This window comes from Pleurodeles waltl, chromosome 3_1 (assembly GCF_031143425.1).
Source record: "Pleurodeles waltl isolate 20211129_DDA chromosome 3_1, aPleWal1.hap1.20221129, whole genome shotgun sequence".
Classification (NCBI taxonomy): Eukaryota; Metazoa; Chordata; class Amphibia; order Caudata; family Salamandridae; genus Pleurodeles; species Pleurodeles waltl.
The window spans coordinates 1,775,674,342-1,775,701,369 of record NC_090440.1 but is presented as its reverse complement, the minus strand read 5'-3'; the positions used below and the strand labels follow the sequence as shown (position 1 = coordinate 1,775,701,369).

The 27,028-nt window shown below is 39.8% G+C and overlaps 1 protein-coding gene across 2 annotated transcripts in view; it reads left to right on the top strand.

Moving 5' to 3' along the window:
• The first annotated feature begins 452 nt into the window (after positions 1 to 452).
• The window catches only part of PFKL (phosphofructokinase, liver type), a 304,230-nt gene continuing 277,654 nt past the window's right edge, over positions 453 to 27,028 (top strand). Inside the window, exons 1-2 of one of the 2 annotated variants that reach the window (XM_069225784.1) lie at positions 453 to 531; positions 20,403 to 20,476. In XM_069225784.1, coding sequence (XP_069081885.1) covers positions 20,405 to 20,476 — 72 coding nt within the window. In that variant the 5' untranslated portion in view covers positions 453 to 531; positions 20,403 to 20,404. The other variant, XM_069225783.1, reaches the window with a different exon arrangement.

The following is a 27,028-nucleotide window of genomic DNA, read 5'->3' as shown; positions in this document are numbered from 1 at the left end:
CACCACGGATTCCGTGATATTTCCGGAGGCTTGCGGTGAGGTGCAAAAAAGTAGAGAATGCGTTACATTAACGAGAGATGCGTGGGACTTGGCAGGGCTGTCATAAATGCCCCGAAACTATGGAAATGTCACACATAAGCAATCGGAAAACTTGGCAGCTATACAACACATTTCAACACCCAATAAAATTGTAGCTAATACGTTTAATTAGAATATAGTAGGTTCGAAATCCAAACGAGCAATTGAAATAAGTGTCTTCTGATTTAAGCATTTGCGTATTCACGGAGACGTGACGCCGTCTGGATGTGCCATCCATCTAACAAAGCGAAACCCCCTGTTTGAAACATCCATTCAACATAAATGATTAATAAGTCTGTTTGGTGACGGCAGATATATTAATGCAAAAACCATAGGTGGAAGAAAGAAAGACGGCAGCTGTCTGAGGGATTTCCTTCCCGCTGGCGAATGTGTGACCGGGCCGGTACCGAGAAAGGCTGCAGTACTGGTGGCTCCTCCCAGATCATGGCCACGGTGGGTGGAGTGTGCTGGAGGTGGGTCCAAGCCTAGGGAGGCGGGTTGCCTGAGTGCTGGGCGGGTAAATCTGGTTTAACCTTTGGCCACAGATTTATTACCTTAAAGAATTGGTCTGTGAAGGGCAGACTCAGAGTTTAACCCAAACAGACGTAGCCATGGCCGAATCGGACCTGGAGAAGCTCCGTATGTCCGCAGCTGGACGAGCAATCGCGGTTCTTACCAGCGGGGGAGATGCTCAAGGTAAGCAATGGGATGAGAGGCAGGCAAGCGGAAATTGTGTATATTTAAGATTAAGGCATTCCTCTCACAGAAGGAAAACCATCATTGCACCCAGTCCCTTTCGTCCTACTCCTTAAAAATAAGCCGGGAGGAAACGCGAAAGTTGGAGAGACGAAACTAAAGAGGTGGGACAACAACTCAGTCCCTGGATTGCGGGAGAGTAACTGTAGCTGGGTGAGGTAGGTTAGCGATGGGATTGTTTGCAGCCCAACAACTGACATGGGACAGATGCGAACAGTAGCTTGAGGGAAGTCCTTTTTCTGTTTCATTCCAGCTGTTCTGACATCACCTTTGAGAACAAGCGGCGGCCATCTTGGAACTTGTTCAACCTCTCGTGATATTGTTTACGTGCCGGCTAGCGCACCCCATGCCTCCAGGCAGCAGTTTCTTTCATTTAAAAATAAAACTCGGGATCATTCCGAGAGGTGTGCTCTTCATTTACTGTAGTTTGAATGAAGTACCAGATAACTACAATGCTTTGTAAAATTAAAGTCATGTACTGTTAAGCTCTTGGTATTCCTATGAGATGCCAGGTAGTCAGGGGCACGTTTTCCGGTCCTACCTGTTCATTTAACAACCCATTACATTTTGGGAGTTGTGGTCCTAGTTCAACTCAATTGATCTAACGTAGAATATTATTTACCATAGTATGGTGTTATTAGTGACATTCAATCACCTGCTAACATTCAACATGGAACTATATCAGCTCTATAACTTTCCTGTGCCCTAAATGTGCAACGTTTTTTTAAAGACATTCATAGAATCTTGTTCTATCGTGCTAAATAAAGGAATACAATTAAAACCAAACCGACTAACTGTTTTTACAATTGATTCCTTGCTTTAGGAACAATCTGAAATCTTTGACCCAAAGGACATCCCAAATATGTTTAAAAAAATGTTTTTTCAAGCTGTCCTTAATTTCACACTGCCTCAAGACAACATTTTGGTGGTAGCAGGTATCGAAAAAGAGCATTGTATTCAAGTTTGTACCTTGTAAATTCTGTGTGCTACCTTCAGGCTCTGTGTGTCTAGTGATATTTGTGAAGTTGTGATGTTGTCATGTTCTCTTCAATGTGTGTTTTATCTGTGATTGTTGGGAAAGCTCAACTTTAACGGTCTGAGCTATCTATTTTCAAGGCACAGGCCATCCACATTACATCCTTGCTTAATACTGCCAAAACCACCTAAGCAGCTCTGATAAAATTAAAGCGGCCTCTTCTGCCAGGGTCAAAGAAGGAATGGATCACGTTATGTAAAGCCACAATTAGGTACAAACCTCTTGGAAAGTGATCTACTGAAGATCGTAGCTAAAGTTAAGCTGTTGGATCACTTCATGGACTGTTGTATTGTGGGTATTAATTCACATTGGAACTACTGTTTTAGTATTTTATTTTAATAAGTGTTCTGTATGTATTTATGCATATTACTTCAAGAAAAGAGGTACTTGTATTCTTCTGAGTGTTTTGCAGTTTACAGAGTTAATTTCTTTGTGGAATAAACTGAGCTTGAATTAATCCTTCGGTCTCCTGCATTATAATTGCTGGGTATACAATATGGACAAATATCAAGAGATATTTAGCAAGGCCCGACCTTATATCTCCTTCCCCATTCCATAAGTTAGCAAACCTCTCGCTTTCCCAGGGTGTGTTCCTTGATTGCCTAAAAATTGGTCAAGTCACTACAGAAGAAATCGTCTGCAGATGATCAAAACTATTTTTATCCTGTTGTCTCATTTACTCCTTATTCCTTGCCAAAACTCTGCAAAAGGTATGCAGCTAGGTGACTTCAACTTCACATCATTCAAAATATAATCCTTTAAAAATGGAGTGTCTCCTCAATGCACCCTCTCACTCAGTTTTAACAGTTAAGTCATCCAGTCCTTTGGTGTTCTTGAATGTATGCTCTTGTTCATCTTTAGTGTTAAATCCATAGGCTTCACCATGGATAAAATACTTAATTTCCAATTGCAAATCAATATAAAAGCCAAATGTTCGCTATTTCACTAAAGACTTTTTTGGGGGTATTGGTCAGTTTATTTTCAACTTTTTGGAGTGTGATTGAGTGGGTAGGTTCTCCACCTCACTTCTCTATAATGCAATTTACAAGCTTGTGAAGTGGCTCCATGGCACTTTAAGGGGCCCATCAACTTTTAATAACGGGTCAGACAGATTACTGATATCCAATGTGAGACAATTTTTCTACATTCTTGTGCTTTTCACTTTTGCACATGACCACTATAATAGTGATATCACATATAAATACTTCCCACACACACAAAAGGACTATTTTGGGAGTTTATTATGGCACTAAACCTGGTCCTGATGATTTGCCATCCACTCTTAGGAGCATATAAGGCATGTACCATGTTGAACCCGTTTTAAGAACCTAAGGCCCATTGTTCGCTTGTAAGGTTGTAATTCTTGTTTTTAATCTTGGCATGTTTTTTTTTTCCTGAAGAATAAAGATTTGCAGCTATTAACCCATAGTCAATTTTGTAATAGTGTATTTATGACAAGGTGAAGAACTAAGAATGTTGTGAATGGAATGCTTTCTGATCAGTGATGATAAGGAGCGTTTTGTTAGTTAGGAGCGTGTGTCAGTGCTCCAATAAATGACTCATTTCAAGGTCATCTTTGTTTCTGGAATCATTAACTATCCCATTTTGGCGACAATTTCTATGCTAGTAGCACTCACCACAAATCGGCACTATTCACCATCTTCAAAAATGCAGATTTTGCTGTGTTTCTTTGCCGGCACTTCGTAGCCGGCAGATGAAGACATTCATAGTGTGTTCCTGTTTTCCAGTGAACAGGATGACTGATGTCTCGAAGGATCGACGCGATACGCTCAGGAATAGGAAGTGGTGAGGCAGAGCATAGCATTTTGTCTGAACTGCGGGCAACTGAACTGAATTGGCATTTGCTTGACAGCCATTTTAGAGACAGTTTGTGTTTGTATAAAGATTAGTGCGGCAGGACGACATCATGAATCAGTGGCCATCATGTTAGGTGATGGGCGTTTTCCATCGATACCAAAGTGCGTTTTAAGGCACATGAATGCAGTTTAACAAATAAGACAGTTAAAAAAATATATATATATATATATAATAATTATTAAACTGAGCCTCATTTTTTTTTCTAATCTTGACTATTTGTCTGTAGTAATATTTATGATGAACAACACCTGTGGGAATCCACCTCTGCCATTTTTAAAGTCTGCAAATGAGGCCACTATGAAAAGGGAAAAAATGGTTCAGACATCTTAAAAATTACACGTTGGCAATTAATGGAGATTCATTTGAATCACAGAAAAAAAGCGTTACTACTCAACTTAATTGGCTTTGAAGCTGAAGAAATGTTTGAACATTTACCTCCAGTGTTACCTCCATCTGGCACGGATGCCACAGATTAGGAGTGTTTGTTTTTCAGAAGCTGTAGATGGGTTTAAAAAAAGGTTTTCTGAAGAAACATATATCGTTATGGAAAGGTATACGTTTTTCACCCGTCATCAACTACCTAATAAGTCAGTTGACTCATATATTTCTGCTTTATGAATTTTGGCTGCAGACTGAGTTTGGATCAACAGCAGATATTTATATTGGAGCTCAGTTAATTATTTTCTGCTCAAATAAAAAGATACAGGAACAACTCCGTAGACAACGCAATCCTACCTTGAAAGAAGCAGTGGATACAGCCAAGAGTGTTGAATGTACAATAAAATATTCAAAGTTATTAATGTTGATGACGTTAACAAAGAAATTGCAGCTGTATCTTTACATGACACAGAGGAATATGAGTCTAATAACAAAGGAAAACAAGTCAGTACTAATAAACAAGGTTCAAGATACAATGTCAATAAAACAATTTGTGATAAGTGTGGTTACAAAACACATGCATCACAATTCAAGTTTTGTCCAGCCAAAGGTAAAGAATGTTTCAAGTGCAAGAAGATTGGTCATTTTGGCAGTGTTTGCAGATGGGTTTCCAACAGAACAATATCTACAGTTATGGAGGACTTAAAGGCTGATACCGAGATGGAAGATTGTTTCATTCTGTGTATTAAGTAAAATAATGCTGGTATTAATGAAGAAAGTAAAAATTACATAATTATATAAATATGCCTGATATAGAAAATGTTGGGAAGGGTATTAGCTGCACAGAAATTGATAAAGAACACTATATTCCACCTGATTGTGAAATCGTCATTGATGGTTTGAGTGTTAATGTTTTGGCAGATTCTGGATCACCATATACTATCTTATCAGATCAGTTTTTTAAACAAAAACTGGGGTGATTAAAAAGTTAGAACCCAATGATGTCAAAGTATATGGTTTTGGGGGCAAAGAAATTGATATGCTTGGATTCTTTATCGCGGAGATCAGATTTTTAAACTGGGCAATTAGTGGTAAAGTTTATGTTGCCCTTAATGGGTTACATGTTATTGGTTGACGCCATCAAAAGAAAATGGGAATGGTGCTCAATCCAAATGCCAAGAATCCAGTGTATCTGTCTGATAATATAAATCTGTCCAAGATTTGAACACAGGTACAGATAAGTTGGAGATGTTATTAGACAAATTAAAAAAATTGTTTAGCAAAGAGTTACTTTACCTAACAAGATTTTCGCATCACATTCAACTTAAAAAAAAAATGCTGTTCCTATCAAACACAAATTAAGGCATCTTCCCCTATCGGTCAATAAGGAATTATCTGAGATGTTAGTTAAAATGTGTAAGGAGGATATTATTGAGCCTGTTGATACTGCAAAATGGGTATCTCCAATTGTTCTGGTGAGGAAAAAAACAGGAGATTTGCGTTTATGTGCAGACTCAAGATCAGTGAATAAGCAAATTTTGGTTGATTGCTTTCCAGTTCCACGCATTCAAGAGCTTTTCACATAGTTAGAGGGTTCAAAGTTTTTTTCGACGATTGATCTGAAGGCAGCATATCATCAAGTAGAGTTGAGTCCTGAGTCTCGTTGCATTACTACTTTCATTATTGCAGATAGTGCTTTTTGGTATAAACGTATGCCTTTTGTTTGGCATCGGCTGCTTCTGTTTTTCAAAAATTAATGTGTTGTTTATTTAAAGATGTTGGGAATGTCATTGCTTTTCAGGGTGATATTTTGATCTATACAACTTCAGAAGAAGAACACCATATGATGTTGGACAAAGTCATGACAATTTTAAGTGCTAGGGGAATGACGATTCGTTTGGACAAGTGCACATTTTTAACTAATGAAATAGACTATTTAGGTCACTCTATTTCTGAAAAGGAATTGCACCAAAAAAAAATTCTGTACAACTGATACAAAACATTGAAGAGCCCAGAAACAAAGACCAAGTTAATTCTTTTTTAGGTCTATGTGAGTACTACTCTAAATTTGTCAAAACGTGTATTACTTAAAAAAAAAAAAAAAAATGAAACATTCCGGTGGTCTAATGATCAGGTTGATGCTTTCAACAAGTAAAAAAAAAAAACTATAGTGAATTCTCAACCACTTTCACCATACTCTGGTGATGCAGTAAATGTTATCACTGTGGATGCAAGTTCAACAGGATGTTAACTTATGTCAAAAGTAATGTTGAACAAACCATTGCTTTTGGTTCTAGGGCATTGTCTGAAACTGAGTGTAGGTATTCCACAATTGAATGCAAGACGCTTGTGCTTGGTCTGTTGAACACTTTAAGATGTATATATGGGGTAAACATTTCAAATTGAGAACTGATCATAAACCACTTATTTCCTTATTATCAAAAAATGGTATTGGTAAAGCATCTTCAAGACTCATTCGTATTGTATGAATACAATTTGACAGTGTCTTATTTGCCAGGTACAAGGAATACTGGAGCGGATTGTTTATCAAGATTGTCTTGCAATAATGAAATGTCAACAGATACTGAAGTGATTGAAGAATGTGTTGTTGCAAGTGCAAAAGATGCAGTATTTCAGAAAAATAATGGGTTTCAGCATCTGACAAAGATAAAGTTCTTGGAAAAGTGAGGGGTTTTATCATAAAAGGTTGGCCATTAGATACATTTTTGACAAGGGATTTACATGTTTTCTGGACAGTTGGAAATGAGTTGTCCATAGAAAACAAAATGTTACTAAAAGGTGAATGTTTTGTACCTCCTACAGAAATAAGAAGAAAATTGATTTCCATAGCCCATATTAGACATTTGGGTCAATCTGGAACTATTTAAAAATTGAGAGATCAGTTTTGGTGGCCGTACATGGATTCAGAGGTAGTTGATTTCATTAAAAACTGTATGTTGTGTTAGGATTCTAATAAAGTTTTGAAAACACAGAAAACGGAGGTCAATTTGTTACTGTTTCCAGAACAACCATGGAAAGATTTAGCTATGTATTTACTAGATCCTAATGAAGGTATGAATTTGGAAAAGGTATATGTGTTGGTTATTATTGATTATTTTTCCAAATGGGTTGAGTATAAGTGGATTGGGCGACCCAATACTGATGAGGTAATTGAGTTCCTAAAAGATTGTTTCAGAAAAGGTTATCCTGATAGTATCACTACTGACAATGGTACACAGTGTACTTTTTCCAAATTACAAGATTTCTTGTTTAATCTAGGAATTAAACATAAACAAACTATTTTGTATGCACCCAGTATGAACAGTTTAGTTGAAAGATTGACTAGAACTTTAGTAGAGGCAATACAGTTGGCATTAAATGCTAGGATTAATGTTAAGGAACATGTTGCACAATTGATTTGGTCCTATCATTGTACGCCTCATTGTTCAAATACATTTTCTGTGTTTTTGATGTTGAAGGGAAGAAAACCGAGATTAGGTCTAAATCCATATTGGTTGCAAAACAAAGTACAGATTTATGACATGAATAGGATATATAATGAGGCCAGTAAGAATGTTGAGAATAAAAACAAATATAGGTGCAAGGAAAATGAACAAGTGAATCTAATAATCCAATTAATATTGGTGATTGGGTTAAGATCAAGCTTCTTACACGTCAGAAAGGAAGAATCAAAGTATTCAAAACCTTGGAAAGCTTTTAGAATTGGGAGGACTTCAGCCATGTTGAGTAATGGTTGAGGGTGGCATTGTTCCAGATTAGCACGGGTAAACATTGAAGGCTGTTGTGATTTAAGTCATCTATCTGATCCCGATTTTGGTTGTGAATCAGTCAAAGCATACTCAAACAGTAGACGGGTGTTACTGACAATACCTTGTTGAGTCATTGTGAAGAATACAATTCACCAAATGTTAATATGAATGAATTGGGTGTCAGGGTCAGCAGACATAAAAGATTACCAAACAAATACAATTATTTTCTAATGTATTAGGTATGCTTTAGTTCATCGTTTTAAAGAAAAAAATCGTAAATTATGGTATGTTATCTAGAGTCGAAAATGATCTTACAAATTTTGTTTCATTTTATTGTTTTTATTTCGTATTTATTTCACTTTGTTTGAAAAGAAGGAGATGTGTAATAATGTATTTATGACCAGGTGTAGCACTAAGAATTTTGTGAATGGAATGCTTTCTGATAGAAGACGATAAGGAGCATTTTATTCGTTAGGAGCGTGGGTGAGTGCTCCAATAAATATGACTCGTTGAACGGTCATCGTTCTTTCTGGAATCATTAACTATCACAAATTTTTAACTTCACATCTCAGTCTACCACTTCTCCTTCTGAGTCAAGCACAGAGCAAACAGCTCCAGAGCTGGGGCCCTCTGGGCATTGCATTGCCCTCCCAGCGAGGAGCACGGCCTGAAGATGAAGCATGCCACTTTGGCGTTGAGGGCCTGCACATCCTAAATGGATGCCTGCAGTGTCAGACCTGTATTACAAACACCAGTTTTGTGCTTTCTGTGGAACAGCACACACGTTTAGGAAAAAACATTTATTCTAGAACACAACCTTAAACTCTTGTAAAATTGCTAGTGCTGCCAAGGATTTATTATGGGAGCTTTCTTTTGTCTAGTTTTCCCAAAATACATCTTGTCCTCCCTGAAGGAAGTATAACACATAGTAGTTTGTTTCGTCACTGGGACATAAAAATGTGAATGTATATGAATCTTCAGTTCTTTAAACACTTCGGTGGCTTCCAGTGGTGGGCACATCTCTCTACAAGGTAGTTTGTGTTAATCACATGGTACTACACACCTCCACTATCTCGGAATGTATCAGGAGCTCTGCAGTGAAGTACAGGTTGAAAGATCGAAGTATACACCCAAAACTGCAATAGCAGTAGTTGAAAAATAAATATTTCAAAGAGCAGAGGCAAGACGTCCTAGGCAAAGTTTCATTCCAATTGGTGAAAGATGAATACCATACACAGCCAATGGTTGAAAGGGGTGGAGCCAAAGTTCTTATTTTGTGAATTGTTAGGAATAGGTCTGTTTGTCTGGTGATCTGTTTAATCCCAGACCTAAAATAAAATGTAAACTGCCAAAGTAAGCTTCCTACCACTGCCTCAATAGGCACCTCCATGAAGTTGTTTTTCTTTCCAGTGACACCTCATGATCTGCATTTCTCTGATTCTGCCTTCCTCCTGTTGTTGTCCCCCACCTGTTGTTTCCTGATCTTCTTTCTTCCAGTGACCTTTTCTTTGACCTCCATTGTTTTTTTTTTTTCTCTTCAGTTTTTGCAATTGCCTTTTCCTTTAACCCTTGGATTCAATTCCCAGTTCCTTTAAAACTGTTGATGTTTAAAATTGCTTTCATACTTAAGTTTGCTTTGTATTCCTTCTTTCATGTTATTTTTATGTCTGTGAGTTGCTTAATACACCTTTTAACATTTGCAGTCATGGTAAAGCACTGTAACACCCACAAGCCATGTTTACCCTATATAAAACTGTCAAGTAAATAAATACTTTCAGCATCCTACCTCCTGATGGGACTAACCTGTTTACCTATGACTTTTTTGGTTTGCAATTGAAGTTCTTGTACTGCCTGTCTACCATAAATATACATGTGAACTCTTCCTGTCTGAGCTATTTATCACTTATGGTTGCAACCAGACTTTAACCCCTTGCGGTCCACTGACGTAATGGTTATGTCCGTGGCTGCGTCCGATTACCGGCCCTCGGGGGAAGCGCTACCACTCGCACCGAGGGCCACTCCCCCACCTCCCCTAGGTCAGGGGAATCGATTTCCCTTCCACCTCCCTCCCCCCCGACCAGGGACATCTGATGACATCAGCACGCAATAGTGTGCTGTCCTCATCAGAGGTCACCTGCTTCCAGCGCGATGCGGAAGAAAAATGCAACAGCATTTCTCTTCCGCTCGGGAGGAGGGGCCAACAGAGGCAGTAAGGGAAAGGAAAGGCCTTTCCTTTCATGTCTCTGCAAGCATTTCTGATCGGGCAGCAGAAATGCCCACTAGACACCAGGGAATCCCTGTTTTAAAAAATTTTTTTTTATATTTTTTATAGGGGAAATGGACATGAGGGGAGCGGCCCCTTAGGGAAGGGACGCGCCCCAGGGGGTTACATAATTTTTAGGCCATTTGGCAGATCGGCCTAATACAATTAGGCCGATCTGCCCTCAGGGGGGCAGAAAACCCCTAGACACCAGGGGTATGTATATGTGTGTGTGTGTGTGTGTGTGTGTGTGTGTATATATATATATATATATATATATATATATTTTTTTTTTTCATTTATGTGTGGGTAGCGTCCCCTTAGGCAAGGGTTGCTTCCTGGGGGGACAAATTGTTTTTAGGCCATTCCTGCCCGGGGGGGGGGGGGGGGGGGGGGTAGAAACCACTAGACACCAGGGATTTTTTTTTTATATTATCCTTACGCATAAGGGGAGCTGCAAAATATTTTTAGGCCATTTCTGTGTCCCCCCCCCCCCCCCCCCCCCCAATATAATTAAATCGAAAACCCCTAGACACCAGGGCTATTTTTTTAAACATTTTTTTATATGTGGGGAGCGACCCTTTAGGCAAGGGCCACTCCCTGGGCCAAATAATTTTTAGGTCATTTCTGCCCCCTCTGGAGACAGATAAGTCTAATATAATTAGGCTGATCTGCCTGGGGGGGAGGGGGGCAGAAACCTCTAGACACCAGGTATATATATATATATAGTTATATATTTACTTGGGGAGCGACCCCTTAGGCAAGGGTCGCTTCCCTGGGGGGCAAATTGTATTTAGGCCCCCCCTTGGAGGCAGATCAGCCTATTTTTGTTAGGCCAATCTGCCCCCAAGGGGGCCAGAAACCACTAGACATCAGGGTTTGGTGTGTGTGTGTGTTTTGTCTGGGGGGCTGCCCCTTGGACAAGGGTCTTTCCCCATGGGGGCATATTACTGTTAGCCATATCTGCCCCCAAGGGGGGCAGAAAGCCACCAGACACCAGGGAAGATTTGTTTTTCAAAATAATAGGGTGGGGGTATGGCCATACTCCCACCCCAAAATAAATGGGTTCAAAGTTGTTCTGCCCACCAGTGGGCAGATGGGGCAATTATCCCCCATCCACACCCTGGGGGGGGGGGAAGAAAGTCTACTAGATGGCATGGAATAAAAAAAAAAAAGAAATAGTGGGGTGGTGGCTACCAACCAGCATGGGCCTGGTTATGTCCCCACCCGACTGAAGGGGGTAACAGTCTTTCAGCTCTCCCCCTGCACACTAAAACATCTTATCCCACGGCAAGCAAGAGGACATTTGATTATTTTGGGTTTTGGTTTTACATTTGGGCCATGAGAGCTTGGCTGACTCTCAAAATCGTCCCACTTGGAATGGTGAGGGCTGCACTTTTTTGAGTTTGGCACGCTGCCATGTAGAAAAATCCACAAGACCTAGACACATATGAAAACTAAACATCTGGTTGATTCCAGGGTGGTGGGCTTCACATGCACCCCGCACCATTTTCTTACCCACAATGCCCTGCAAACCTTCAACTTTGCTGGAAATCACACATTTTCCCTCATTTTTGTGATGGAACCTTCCAGAATCTGCAGGAATCCACAAAATTCCTACCATCCAACATTGTGTCATCTATACCGATAAAGATTCTGCTGCACTTGTCAGCCTAAAAACGTTTTTTCTCAAACTGCCCTTTTGGACACGCTTTGGTTCCCCCTCAATTTCGACATGTTTTTGGCTCTTCCCTGTCACAGGCACTTGGCCCACCTACACAAGTGAGGTATACTTTTTACCAGGAGACTGAGGGGAACGTTGGGTGATAGGAAATTTGTCCCGGTGCGGGGATCCCACTCAGAAATGTGGGAACAAAGTTTTTTTTTTTTTTTAAGATACATTTTGAGGTTTGCTGAGGATTCTGGGTAAAAATACATTGTTGGATCCATGCAAGTCTCACTTCCCTGGACTCCTTCGGGTGACTAGTTTTCAGAAATGTCTGGGTTTGGTAAGTTTTCCTAGATGGCTGCTGAGGTCAGGACAAAAAAACGCAGCTGTTGCCCCCCCCCTGCACAAAAAAAACAGGTAGTTTTGTATTTTATAATTTTGATGTGTCCAGATAGTGTTTTGGGGCATTTCCATTTGCGGGCGCTAGGCCTACCCACACAAGTGAGGTACCCTTTTTATCAGGAGACTTGTGGGAACGCTGGTTGGAAGGAAATTTGTGGCTCCTCTCAGATTCCAGAACTTTCTGTCACCGAAATGAGAGGAAAACCTTTTTTTTTTTTTTTTGGCCAAATGTTGAGGTTTGCAAAGGATTCTGGGTAGCAGAACCTGGTCAGAGCCCCACAAGTCACCCCTTCTTGGATTCCCCTAGGTGTCTAGTTTTAGAAAATGTGCAGGTTTGGTAGGTTTCCCTAGGTGCCGGCTGAGCTAGAGGCCAAAATCTACAGCTAGGCACTTTGCAAAAAACATGTCAGATTTCAATGTAAAAATGTGATGTGTCCTTGTTGTGTTTCCTGTCGTGAGCATTAGGCCTACCCCCGCAAGTGAGGTACCATTTTTATTGGGAGACTTGGGGGAACACAGAATAGCAAAACAAGTTTTATTGGCCCTTATCTTTCTCTACATTTTTTCCTCCAAATGTAAGACAGTGTGTAAAAAAGACGTCTATTTGAGAAATGCCGTGTAATTCACATGCTAGTATGGGCACCCCAGAATTCAGAGATGTGCAAATAACCACTGCTTCTCATCACCGTATCTTGTGGCCATTTTGAAAATACAAAGGTTTTCTTGATACCTGTTTTTCACTTTTTATATTTCAGCAAATTAATTGCTGTATACCCTGTATAGAATGAAATCCCATTGCAAGGTGCAGCTCATTTATTGGCTCTGGGTACCTAGGGTTCTTGATGAACCTACAAGCCCTATATATCCCGCAACCAGAAGAATCCAGCACACGTAATGCGGTATTGCTTTAAAAAATCTGACATTGCAGGAAAAAGTTACAGCGGAAAATGTGGAGACAAATTGCTGTTTTCTTTTCACCTCAATTTCAATTTTTTTTTTATTTCAGCTGTTATTTTCTATAGGAAACACTTGTAGGATCTACACAAATTACCCCTTGCTGAATTCAGAAATTTGTCTACTTTTCAGTTTAGCTTTCTGGGATCCAGCATTGGTTTCTCACCCATTCCTGTCACTAAGTGGAAGGAGGCTGAAAGCACAAAAATTAGTAAAAAGGGGGTATGTCCCAGTAAAATGCCAAAATTGCGTTGAAAAATGGGTTTTCGGATTCAAGTCAGCCTGTTCCTAAAAGCTGGGAAGATGGCGATTTTTAGCACCGCAAATCCTTTGTTGATGCAATTTTCGGGGAAAAAACTACAAGCCTTCTTCTGCAACCCTTTTTTCCCATGAAAAAAAAATAAAAATAAAAATTTTAACTGTATTTTGGCTAATTTTCTTGGTCTCCTTCAGGGGAACCTACAAAGTCTGGGTACCTTTAAAATCCCTAGGATGTTGGGGAAAAAAAAGGACACAAATTGGCGTGGGAGGCTTATGTGGCAAAAAGTTATGAGGGCCTAACCCCAAACTGCCCCAAATAGCCCAAAAAAGACTTGGCACCTGAGAGGGGAAAGGCCTGGCAGCGAAGGGGTTAACAGACACCTGTATATGTATACAGAGTACAGTATATGTACAGCGCTGTCCCCCCAAAAAAAATTGCATTTCACTGTATGAAGGAAGAGCTTGTACTGGCTATTGAAGTATGTCACATTATTTAAATATATATATATATATATATATATATATATACACACACACATACACTAAGATGTTCGAACATAAAGGCATTTATGCACATCATTTAAGTTCTAGAATGTAATCCTTTGGAAAAAATGAAATCCATGCAGTCTTTATATGGGCTTGTCTTCAGGCCAAGGATCAGACGAGCACAGTGCTTAATTTGAGACGGGGTTGCCGGTGGGGGGCATCAATAGTTAGTTTTGGGGATCAGCACATATTTCTCCCATATCATATATGTACTGAGTGCAAGAGAGGTAAAAACACAGAGATCTGCATGGATTTTGTGTTTGCTTACTAATTAACAGTTTAAAACCAGCCCAGCAGACCAAAAAGTGGCACACAGACCGATCTGTCAGACCAGAACCTCTTGGGCACTGCTTGATTGTCCTATATCCTAGTCCGACCCTAGTATCAGCTGTGCCCAGCTGATTTAGCACTAAGAAGGGTCCACTGTTAAGCACAAAGTGGGTTCCCCGGTATTGCCTCTTCAGAGATCCTTTCTTTCATTTTTACTTTTATTTTTCTAATCATTTTTATTGAGGTTTTTTAATGTGTAGCAAAACATGAAAATAAGGAAATCTGTGAAGTCTAATCATTCAGTTTTAATACATCCCCTCAACTCCTCAAACTGGAAATGCATCTGTCTTCTCCATATTTCTGAGTGTTTTCTGGGACAGCCAGTGGCTTGATTCATCTTGAGCTTCAGGTTGGATTCCATTTCTCAGTTCATTGTGCTGACAAACTCTCCCTGTTCTAAGCCATGTCTATTTTGGTGTGCACTAACCCCAGTCAGACCAAGGCTTTTTCACTGTTTGTTTATCCTTCATCTTCAAGGATATTTAACAAGGCCATTTAGGAGAAAATGTGACTGGATGATTAAATCCCGCCTGTATAGTGTTCCTCAGATATCTACTTGTCCATGGGAGTCTTGTGTTGTGGCGACAACTTAGAGCAGCAATTTCATTATACAAGAGCTCTGACAATAGCCCATCTGGTATGCCAGAGCTACTAATACAATAGAAGGGCTTGAATAATGGCAATTTCCTTACTTTTCCATGGGCCCCTGATCTACACAGTGAGGCTGGAAGCAGCAGTAAGCAACAGTTCCAGGGCTGGAAAGCCCTTTTGAGTCTGTCTAAACCTACTAACTTGCATGTTTTAAGGGTTTTTGCCAGCATTTCTCTAATCCTTTTCCATACTGAGAAAGACTGCAAATTGGGTCCTGATAAGGGCAGAAGTATAACATTTTCCACAGTTGGGGAAAAAAGTGGTTGGACGGAAAGTGAACTTGTAAACGCTCAGCAGATTTCACATGAGCAAATCTACACATGCATATTTGCTTGTGCTAAAATACAGTTCACAGATATTTTCTATGAGTATGATTTCCTGATCTAGTTCTGTAAATTCTTGTGGTTTAATTAAATATTTAAATCTGCACTAATGCAAATACAAATACAATTGGTGCACTTTTGTGACTTTCTTTAAGAATCGGGCCCCTAATTAGGTCTGGCACTAACCAAGACATTTGTGTTTTTATTAAAATTCTATATCTTGCTCTATCCATCTGTATAACTGGAATCACTATGAGTGATAGCATGCTGCTCTTTCACAAGGAGCCTATCAACACTCAAAGTAGTTTTGTTCAGTGCCAGGAACTACTGTGGCAATGGGTGCTTTTTGAGACCAAAAAATAATTATGCTTTCTTGCCAATGTTTGTTAGAATGGTGAGGGCCTGGCAGCACCCACAACAATAATGTTTTGAAACAAACATGTCAAAACAAAATATCCTTTGGCAAAACCAAAAGACTGACAGCCAGTGTCAAACCTATTGTCTTTGCTAGTGCTTGTTTATTTTCATGTTTCCATAATCTTGTTCAAACTGGTTGCACTGATTTTCCATCATGAATATTTTTGGAAAATACTAGCATTTTACTAACCAATGCTTCTTCTAAGAAATGGCACCTAAACTTTCACAGTAGTTTAGCAGATTTTTTTTTCCCAGTTGCATTTCTTGTGAACATTTTATTCTGAAAGACAAAAATCAGCAAATCTTGTTTTGAAGCTTCTGCAAATATTTGCATCTAATCAGAGAGCATTCTGGGAGCATTATACGCAGCCTCATATTGTTGTTTTTTTTTTAACGTGTATGCACATTTTTTTTCCTGGAAACACTGTCAAGTAGTGCAGTCTGAGCTTCCAATGCTTACTTAGAGCGCTTACGCTAATAATAAAGGCTTTGCATTAGTGTACCATAAATAAAAGTTTGAACATTGAACAGAATTAACAAATGGACACAAGTATTACCTCAATTGCAGACAGTTCCCTTCCCTGCTCCATAATGTTATACTGTAAACTAGCAGCCAAACGGTTTGTGCTGCTGGGGACTGGGGCTACTTGTCCCAAGGACACAATATATATGAGAACTTTTTGTCCTTGACCCCAAGCAATATGTGCTGGAAGCCGGTCTATACGAATTCCACACCCCTGATCATGCAATACTATATCAAGTCATCCTCACCTCCTTCCTTTCACCTCTGCTCACCCCTGAACCCTGAAATCAACTTTACTTCTACCCACCCATGAACACTCATCACCCTCCCATCCCTTTATCTCTACCCAACCTAGCTCTCAAGTCACCCTTGCCCTTCTTTATCTCTACCCACCTGTGAGCATCCCATTGAGGTGATGGAGTGCCAGTTTGCTCTGTGGGGTGTATGTACTGCATGTGGTTAGGGGCCAAAAGGATGATTATACTGGTCACAGAAAGTGGTCACAAATTGTGAACCAGTCTTTAATCTTGTGATGCAGTCTTTTTAATAATAAGTCACATTGCACAGTCTAAGGTCGCAGAACAAACTAATAAATATTTATTTAATTATGCAGGCCTCTATTTGTAATACCTCCCACCGCCCGTGACAGGTGGCAAAAACGGGGATGGTTGCCAGCAAGAGAAGCAGACAACCATGTTTGTGTTTGAATTCCCAAATGAGAAACGTTTTTTTTTAGTTTGGTTAAAAAAAAAACAATAAAAAAAAACTGTGTTTGTTTAAGGAACTAGTGCTGCTTAAAATACATTCCTCTGGGCCATTGCCTACTTCCCCTGACGTTGCACCAACATGATTCCCAAAGTGAAGGCAGTTCCATCGGCTGCATGTTTTCTTTTGGTCATCTGATACAACCTACTTTAAGGAGTGGGTAACTTTTTAAGGGTTGGCAAACCCAGTTGCTATTGCAAACCACTGATAAGTATCGTTCCAAATCCTAGTTAGGTGTGGGACATCCCTTTTCATGCTACTTCTTAATTGCGATTTGGAATGTGTTGCTAAACTGTCAATGCAGATTGGAAATGCTTTTCCGACTCTCAAATGGGTTTAGTAAATTGCAAAAAGCCATTTTGTGGTTTTGCAAATCATGTGAATGTGACAAGCACAAAGTTTACACCCGCAAAATGGATTTGTGCATTTGGTACTAGATTAGTTCTGCACAAAACAACTACAAAAAATCTGGTCCATAGGTTTTCCCAGGCTTGCGGTCTCTGTTGCGTTGGCAGTTCACAGAATCCTCATTTTAGTGTTTGCATTTGTTACTATTTATCTCGCTGTTTAACACGTGAGGTTTGCCTGAGACCACAATTTTAATTAATCTAAGTTGTGCTAAGCATATGTGGAATTTACTCACCTCTACCTCTGCATTTCTACTCCAATGGAGTGTCTCCGGAGCCATGGCGCACCCTCCCACAGTACGAAGAGTGTTACACCTGACTCTCAGCATCTTGGATCACATTTTCGGATACTGAAAGGCTGTGATCTACTAAGTGTGACCATACTGATTTGTCCTGAAAGCTATTTTGTTATTCACAATACTTTCCTAGTCTAAAGCTGTGTATTCCGTTAAATTATTCACATTTTTTTCTTTATTTTTCGTTGTGTGGTTGTATAGTAAAGGGAACATGCACTTGGTTCACTCATACAGTTTGGAGTTTGTGGCATCATTGGCCTCAGCTGATGTTGATATGGTTTCAACAATAGGTTACTTAACATTGTCTCTTTGAGAGCATGCCAGAACAAGTTTCTTAATTCAGTGTTAGGCTAAGTATGCAGTTCCCAGATTGTTTGATGTATGCCCCAAGCACCAACACCCAAAATCTGAGTTCAGAGTAATTTTTTGGGTTTTGTTTTTTATCCAGTCGTTGCTCTCAGATAGCCTTAAATTGTTTTGTGGAAACATTGTTTCATTTGGTTATTATTACCATCCTAACAGGTAAGAAACCTGTCTGCTCAACTACCGTACAGTCTTCTACTGCCTGGTCTTCTCTGCCTTTGAGCATTAAGACTTCTTCTGAGCTTCAGCTGTAACAGAGAATCTAGATTCTGGTGTTACCCTGCCTTCTCTGCATCCCTCCAAGTCTCAGAAGAGGTTCTGTAGACAGGAGTCGAAAAGGTATCTTAGCTTGTACTTTTCCTGTTGAGATGGGTGCAAAAGAGATGGGCAGTTGTTTGCCGGTACTGCAGCACGCTCCATAATGAAACTACTACTTCTGACCAAGAACTGTCCATAGTAACATTTTCAAGCATTAAAATTGCGCCTTACTTTGTTAAGAAGAACTCGAGCATTATTTCCATTAGAGAAACATCAAAGCGTTTATACTGCTATTGTAGCACCTGGATTAAGGTACTCAGTGGCATGCTTTTAGGATGTATTTTTGTTGCTTAATCTGGTTTAAAAGTCGTTTTTCTGAACACCTTCTCCTTTTAAGTATTGTTATTTTATAGGAATCTTTACAAAAATTAGGAGTTTGTGGTAAGATTATTTTGCGGGAAAAGTGAATTACCCTTCCTAAAGATAATGTGCCTTCCCTCAGTTTCCTGATCTCTTATCTTCTGCCTTCTGAGCACTAGATGCAGGTAATCAGTTTTTGTAATTCCTTACTTCCGTGTGTCCAAGAAAGTTAAGTTGGAACTGAGCTCAGCCACACGGGTAGCACCTGTAGCACGGATACTATTTTATCTGCAGTGATGTTGTCGGCTCCAGTATGGATCGCAAAGTGACACTGGAGCGGCTGGCTACCCTTGACTGCTATTTTAATATACCTGGAATACACTTTTCCTAGAGGATATTTGAAAAGAGCTTTGGAAAGACGATAGAATCGGTTATAAAAGAAGTTAATGAATACAAGGTAATTTTTCAGCATGATGTCCAGCATGGACTTTATCTGTAAGGCATCCTATCACCTTCATAGATGCACTCTACTCCAAAGCTTGCTCTCTGGTTTTTTTTTTTTAAAGTTTTTCTGTTCACAGAAATGTTGAGCAGTTCTTCTAACATCCCCCCGCTTTGGGTTAGAATACTTTATCCATATAGGCTAGAAAAGGTTGCACACAAACTGAACATGTTATGCGACAGTCTCCCAAGTGGTCTCGCCAGCACAGTGTGCTGCATTTATAAAAACATGTAATGTACAATTAAAAGATTCTTACAAAAAAGGTAACTGTATAGCATCTAAGATTTCGAACTCCAAAATTGTCACTCACATTTTGCGTCAGTCTGCCACGCATCTAGCATGGAGCAGCGGCGCGGCTCGTTTTACCCATTGGCTCCCTTCACTTTCAGCGACTGTACAAAGCCTGTGCACAATGTTCATATCCACGTAAAAGTGGTTTCTTTCTCATTAGTGTCAAACCTAGTTCAAAGTGTGTATTTATTTATACTAAATTTTAATACCAATTATTTATTTTAGCCTACACTTTGGTTGCCCGTTAAGATGGTGATCTGTTGTATGCCTTCTTTTTAGAAATTTTAAAATTGTTTTTAAGAGACATTGTAATATTGCAGCTATGTGCAATTTGACTGCTTGGTTAGGTGGTGAGATATTTTTGTCTTCACAGATAATTAAAATAATAATGACATGCGTGACACAACCAACATGTTTTATTATAAAATAAAACCAACTGAGTGAGCAGTGGTACATTGTAAAACAAAAACAAGTTACATTGCTACAGAAACCTCTCGGGTGAATAGGAATTAACATGAATTGTTAGGGAAGCTGAAATCAGGGCTGAAAGGCAACGGATAATGCACAGCAGTGTTCTTGGCCTTCATTTGTGATTGAAGTTCTCCTGGTAGTCATAGTACAGAACATAAGATGGGAATTGGGTTGCACAAGCAAAATAATTCCCTACAGGTACCATTGAAACTCATTCAGCAATATATAATTTCAGCAACAGAGAAAGAGTGAGACCACTGTCAATCAAAACGGACCCCACAGAGCATGTTACAAATGTCCGTTTGCGTTTCCTAATCCTGAGCACTGGCGTTACTAAGCTAGCAAAACATACTGCTTAGTGGATTTTAACGAGGGAGAGTGAAAATATATGGAAAAGTGTAATGACATGGTTTGTTGTGCTTGGCTAATTAGTGATTAACGTGTTTCTTTTTTCCAGGTATGAATGCTGCTGTTCGCGCTGTCACTCGAATGGGGATCTATGTAGGAGCAAAGGTTTTCCTGATATATGAGGTTGGTAATTACAGGACTGTTTATTTTTTACTCTGCTTTCCCTGGATTTTTCCCCAACCCTAACATCTCATGCCCTTGAACATTACTGCCTCACGAGGCACAAAAACAATGTCTGTGTGTCTTTTGTTAACTCGTAAACTCTTGTGAATTAGGAATATGTTTTTGTCGGAAACTGGAGTATTTGCTCTGGAATGTCGGACTAAGTCGTGAGCACTCAAGTCACTGTACCTTCCCCATAATCACTGACTGATCATTGTGCTTCTAAAAAGAGCCGAAGTGGCAGTTCCTGTGAGTCCTAATTATACTTCACAGAGCAGGTCTGTTCATTGTCCTTCAGGGAGGTTGGGTTGGTCTTATCTGTTCTGAACATGTTGTTAGTTTGGCACTTAAATTCACGAGCTTAAGTGAAGAGCTGATCTATATTGAACCGCGTTTGCAGAAAAAGGAAATGTATTTCGCAGCCCAAGACTCAGAATTACAGTTTATGTGCCTGATTGGCTAGTAAGTCAATGAATGCAGAAGTTGCGTAATAAAATCTCACTGAAAACTATAGAGATGTCTCCTAAATGGCCCCAGAAGTACCGAATCTACCCTAAAAGTCAGTGAAGTGTACAAATATTGAAAGGAAGATACATTTAGCAAAGTGTGAAAACATTTTTTTCCACATTGTCTTCGTAATTGTTTTCAAGTAAAAATTGGAACCATAGGAAAAAAGATGGAGGGACGGATAAGTAAAAACATAGACCAAGAAATGTGAATGGGGTACTGTTAAAACAAAATAATAGGGCCATTGGTCTTAAAAGAGTAAATACAGAAACAAATGGTGCAGGAGTTCTGACTGGAAAAGATCAACATTGGAAAGAAGGACAAGAGAAACCATTCTGTGAGGTGAAAGTTTACCTGAGCAGATGGTATACTGATTTCGTTTTCCTGGCCTCTTGAGTTTGACTTGACATTTGAATGCTTGCTTAACTGCTAAATAAGCAGCATGCTTTATGTGATTGTTAGTAGTGTAAGGCTGTAATATGGTGGTACTAGCAGCTGTTTAAGTAGGGTTAGATAACCTCTGTCTTTTGGTCAAGTATTTTTGAATTTTGTTTTCCAGTTTACTTTGTATACGTAAACACATCAGTGTTTCAGAATTCTTCCAGTCATTCTTCCAATCTTCATCTTACTTTTCTCTAAATACATATATGTTATGTAATAATAAATAGATACATTTTGATTTATTAGGCAGTTTGTCGCATTACTATTGGTCTTCTCTCCTGCTTAGACGATTCAGTTCCTTTCTCGGGACCCTTCATGTTTGGTTCCTCAATGGTACCACCAGAGCGTGGGAGTGTCACAACTTCTTTCAGTAATTTTTTCCATTGTCAAGCGCAATTTGATTCCCATTATCCAAATGAATGCTCAGGACGCTAGTTTGGCGTGCCTTTACTACCTCACTCTACGCCATTGAAACCATCTGCATTTTTTTAGCCAGTAGCCTTACTCTGGTTTCTGTATTCCATCCAGACTTTCTAAAAAATCCTTCTTAACTTAACTCCAAATCTTTCTTAATTCTCAATGTGATATTTGTCTCGATAAGATTTACCCTTCCTCTACTCCTTCCAATACTCTTGGTTCAGTTCTGCTCCCTTTTATTCCTACACTCTGTTCTGTCTTTTCTCTATCTTTAAGCGCTCACATTCTTCTGGCACATTCACCTACACCTTCAAATTTCTTACTATTTTTCCCATTCTTAAAAAGCACAACTCTTTAAGCTTCTTCTTCTTCTACCTTTGTCATCTCTTATTTTCACTCTCCATTGAAGCTACTTGAGTGCATACTGTACACAGTTTTTTCCCTCTTTCTTTAAGCTGACTGCTCCATGAAGGTGGACTTGTATTGTTAGATAACTCACTAACCTATTGTCTCACTCCTTACATTCTTCTCCTTTCATAATTCCGGATCCATCTGCTGCTCTTGACATAGTGGGCCACTCTGTTTTGTATTCTGTCTTCATTGAGGTTTCTCATTCTGCACTCTCCTGGTTCATCTCCTATATTTTTCAGCTGTTTGACTCTGTGTCCACGGCAGTCTTCTGATTGTTTCTTCAGTGCTCTTAAAGACTCTGTAATTGACCAGCTCCTTTTAACTATTTACATCTCTCATCTTGCATCTAACATCTCTTTTTACGTTGAAGCCTACTAGATAGCACAGCATGTAATGGGCTTAGAGCCTGCCCATTACTTACCATTGGTTTACTTCATTGTCACTCACGTTTGCTTTCTTCTTATTTGTTGGCGTGTGTGGGCTTTGATTCCTCTTCTGGTGTTTGTCCCTCACCTGGAGCACAGACACATTACTGTGTCTTTGCCTGCCTGCGTTTTTCAGGCGCTCCTTTATCGTTTAAGCACTCTATGAGAGTGTATGTTTTCAATCTGTCTCTATTGTGTATTCCACTGTGATTCCCCTTTCCCCACCCCCATCTGTCCGTCACTCTCCTGTTGCTGTTTCTTTGCCCTTCTGTCTCTCCTCCATCCCCTCTGTGTGCCCAAGTACTAATGATGGTGCCCATATACATTTTGCAGTATGATTCAGAAGGGACTCCTGGATCATACAAAGGGACAGCTACATATACAGTCCAGGAAAACATGATTACCAGAGTGCGGTTTGCAAATTTGCAAACATGGTAGTGTACTGACTGAGCGGACTACATGTGCCTACACGGTGTGTCTGTGAGGTCTGAATGCAAAACAGTGAGCTTTGCGCTGTACATGCCCGTACTCGGCGAGGCTCTGAATCCAGGATTGTCATACTGCAGCTGAGATGTATTTTTAGGTTGAGGGTAAGTGGGCGACCTCGTGTATACTTTTAGTATACTTCTTATGGCTTAAAGCGATTTCATTTGTTGGTTGCAGTGCCCTTTAAAAAGTCTTGCTCGCTATCGGTCAGTTCTGCCTTTTTCTCCCTCCTTTTTAGGTCGAGCACGCAAGGGCTCTGGCCTGTTGTAATCTATCTCTGAGCTTTTAACCACGCCCACCTCACATCCATCACTATCACTCGTTCATGGGCTTGTCTTTCGAAAATCCTTTATCATTGGTAAATGCTTTACGTTTGTCCCTCCTTGGGACAGTTTTGTAACTGCCTTGGCCATCAACCCTGTTACATAGATGATTGCACGTTTGCCGATACGTTTGACTGCAAGGGAACTTTTTTCCTTTTGTGTGTCTCCTTTGTATTTAGGCTCATGGTGGCCGTGGCGCTTTGAATCCGCTCGCTATGTCTACTGTTTTACTTTTCATTTTCAATGTATGTGGCAAGAAAAGTCCAGTTAGGAATTTACAATGCTAATAGCTTTAACTCGAGCAAACGTGAGACCCAATGCATTGCAAATGCTTGTTCTGTTTCAGAACAGTGACCGACTACTGTATTATTCCACCTTGGTTTCTTTATCTGTTGCTGTGGCAGACTATTTTTGTTATTTCTTTGTTGGTGGTTTAGGCTGATAGCTGCCTGCATTTTATTGCAGCATTCCGTTCCTCCCATGTCACTTACATTTGTTTTGGCTTTATTCCAGTGCTGTCCTCGTTTACCTCTGGTTCCTAAAATAAGCTTTTTTTTTTTTTTTTACAAAAGAAGTCCCCAGTCGTCTAGCTCACTGCTCACGAAAGCCACAATATTCCCTTTCTGGCAGAATGTAGCTAAACCTAGAAGCAATGATTTGAAAGTTGCTTAGCTCTGCATCCCGAGTCTCTCTCTCTCTCCAGGAAATCTTCCTGCCAGCACTCACAACATTGCGCACAGGGCATTGCTTATCTCCTTTGCTGGGGCCAGAAATCTTCTCAGGCTGCTCTGCTCGTTGAAATGTGCAGCAAGAATGCTTGCAAGACTTTTCATTCTGTTGAAATAAAAATAAAATACTTTTCCAGGCTTAGTTACCAATTTTTGTTCAGACGTTTACACCACGCAAGGTAGTGCAGTCATCTTGTCTCTCTTCAAGGGCTTGTGATTTCTGATGCTCTGTCGGCCTTTTACAGCACAGTTTGTTGCAAATTTAGCAAAACGCTACTTAGATTTCATATGGTTGATACTGCATCAGTATGTTCCAAATTATATTTATGGTGCCTTGTTGCTAGCTGCCACTCTGTGCCCATGTCGTGCTCCGTTTTTTATTCCTAAGCCCAGATTGATTTTAGTATTAAACACACACTTGCACCTATAGCATTGTTTTTACATGGGATTTATATGATTTATGTGCTATAAAATGTATGTGCCTTACTGCCAATTCAGTAATAGCAGATTCTTATATATAACTGGCAGAAATACTATCCAGCTTACCTTTCACTCATTTTGACTTGCTTTAAGGGACCTTGTCAAACACAACGCCACACAATTCCACACCATTCAACATAATTCCAGTCCACATAACACCACTCCACACCAAACCACAATTTCACTCTACAGCACACAATTCCACTACACACCACATGCATCTGATACACACCACAAAATTCCACATCATGCTATACGTGTGTTTCCCTCTCTTGCTTGCAGAAGATGTCTGCCCAATGGCAACCACTGGATAAAATTAAGCACTGGGTGCTGTCCCTCGTTCACCAGGTCTGTGCATCTCCAGTGTCTTGAGGTCTCATTCTAATGAGTTGTTTAGTATGTGTGTGTGTGTGTGTGTATGTGTGTGTGTGTGTGTATGTATATGTATATATATATATATGTGTATATATATATATATATATATATATATATGTATGTATATATATATATATATGTTCGGTGGCATGTGTAGATGTAGATACACATGCTGTGCAGCTCTTTCATGGCTGGGACATTTGTTTTACAACTGAGTAGTTTGTGTTTTATGGGCCTTGTTTGTATTAGTATTGCAGTAGGCCTGAAAATATGTAAGGCACTACGCCCTCTAGGGGTTACATATATGGTTACACAGCATTACTTTCTGCCATTCTGTTTTCATGTCTTTATGCCCTCTAGTGCCTGACTATTTGGTTACATGACCATGTTTCTTACTAATGCTATTTTCATTATGGTATCCTCTAGGGGCCGTTTTGAGCATTACAGTCAAGATACTACAATCTTTGCTGTCCTCAGAAACTTGCCCCATAATCCTTTGCGGGGCAATTCCTATTACCAAACATTTTTGCACATAACTCACCGTGTGGTGGACCTGTGGCAATGGAATCACCATCAAAACTCTGTTGGGAGGGACTGCAAAATAATAACCCCGTGACCCCCTCCCACTAGGCAGTGTCTTTTTGAGTTTTCTGATGACTGAAACTTTTGTTTTACAGCTGGGTGTAGTGTTTTTTTTTTTGTTTTTTTTGTTAAGGGCCTTATTTGTAATATTATTCTAGTAGGTCTAATAAGCCTGAAAATGTGTAATGCACTAAGCCCTCTAGAGGCTAAATATATAGTTACACAGCATTAAGTTCTGCCATTCTGTTTTCGTGTGGTTATGTCTTTAAGGGGCAGACTATATGGTTACATGACCATCTTTCTTACATTGTTATTTTTATAGTGGTGCCTTCTAGTTGCTGTTCTCAGCATTACAGTCAAGCTACTACAATATGGGCTGCACCTGGAAACTCACCCATTATGCTTTGTGGGGCATTCCTGTTACAAATTTTTTTTGCCCATAACGCACCGCGGAATGTGCTCTTTCTGTCTATGTAATCTCTGCGCCCCCCACACTAGATTTGGGGCGGGGAACCCAAAATAATATAAAAAATATAATAAATAATTGCAATATTTTCATTTTTTGCTGAAAATAAAGGAAGAATGTAAAGGGAAGTGTTTTAGTTATATGCAGGGCCACTGGTATTATGCAGCAGAGAGGACCAAATTATGCCAATTTATGTGGCAAGAAAAGTCCAGTTATGCATTTACAATGCCAGTAGCTCTAACTCAAGCAAATGCATGACCTATTGCATTGCAAATGCTTGTTTAAGTTTCTAACCCGATAGTCGCCTTTTCCCTCAGTAGACACTCTGCCCCCTGGAACAGACATCCTCGGCTGGCAGTAAACATTATCTCCTGTCCATTACCATGCCAACGGGAGCGCTCATGGTGCTTGTGTAATGAAGCAAACTTGGCCTCACACTTTGGTTAGCCGATGCCCCCATTTACAGTTTAAATTACAAACATTACACGTACACTTTGTGTGCTGATCCACAAACATCTGAATAGCGATCCAATGAAATATTTTGTCAAGTTTAAATAAAGGACTGTAATTCATGCATCTGATAACCCAGCACAAATAGTAACAATACAGGGAGTGCAGAATTATTAGGCAAATGAGTATTTTGACCACATCATCCTCTTTATGCATGTTGTCTTACTCCAAGCTGTATAGGCTCGAAAGCCTACTACCAATTAAGCATATTAGGTGATGTGCATCTCTGTAATGAGAAGGGGTGTGGTCTAATGACATCAACACCCTATATCAGGTGTGCATAATTATTAGGCAACTTCCTTTCCTTTGGCAAAATGGGTCAAAAGAAGGACTTGACAGGCTCCGAAAAGTCAAAAATAGTG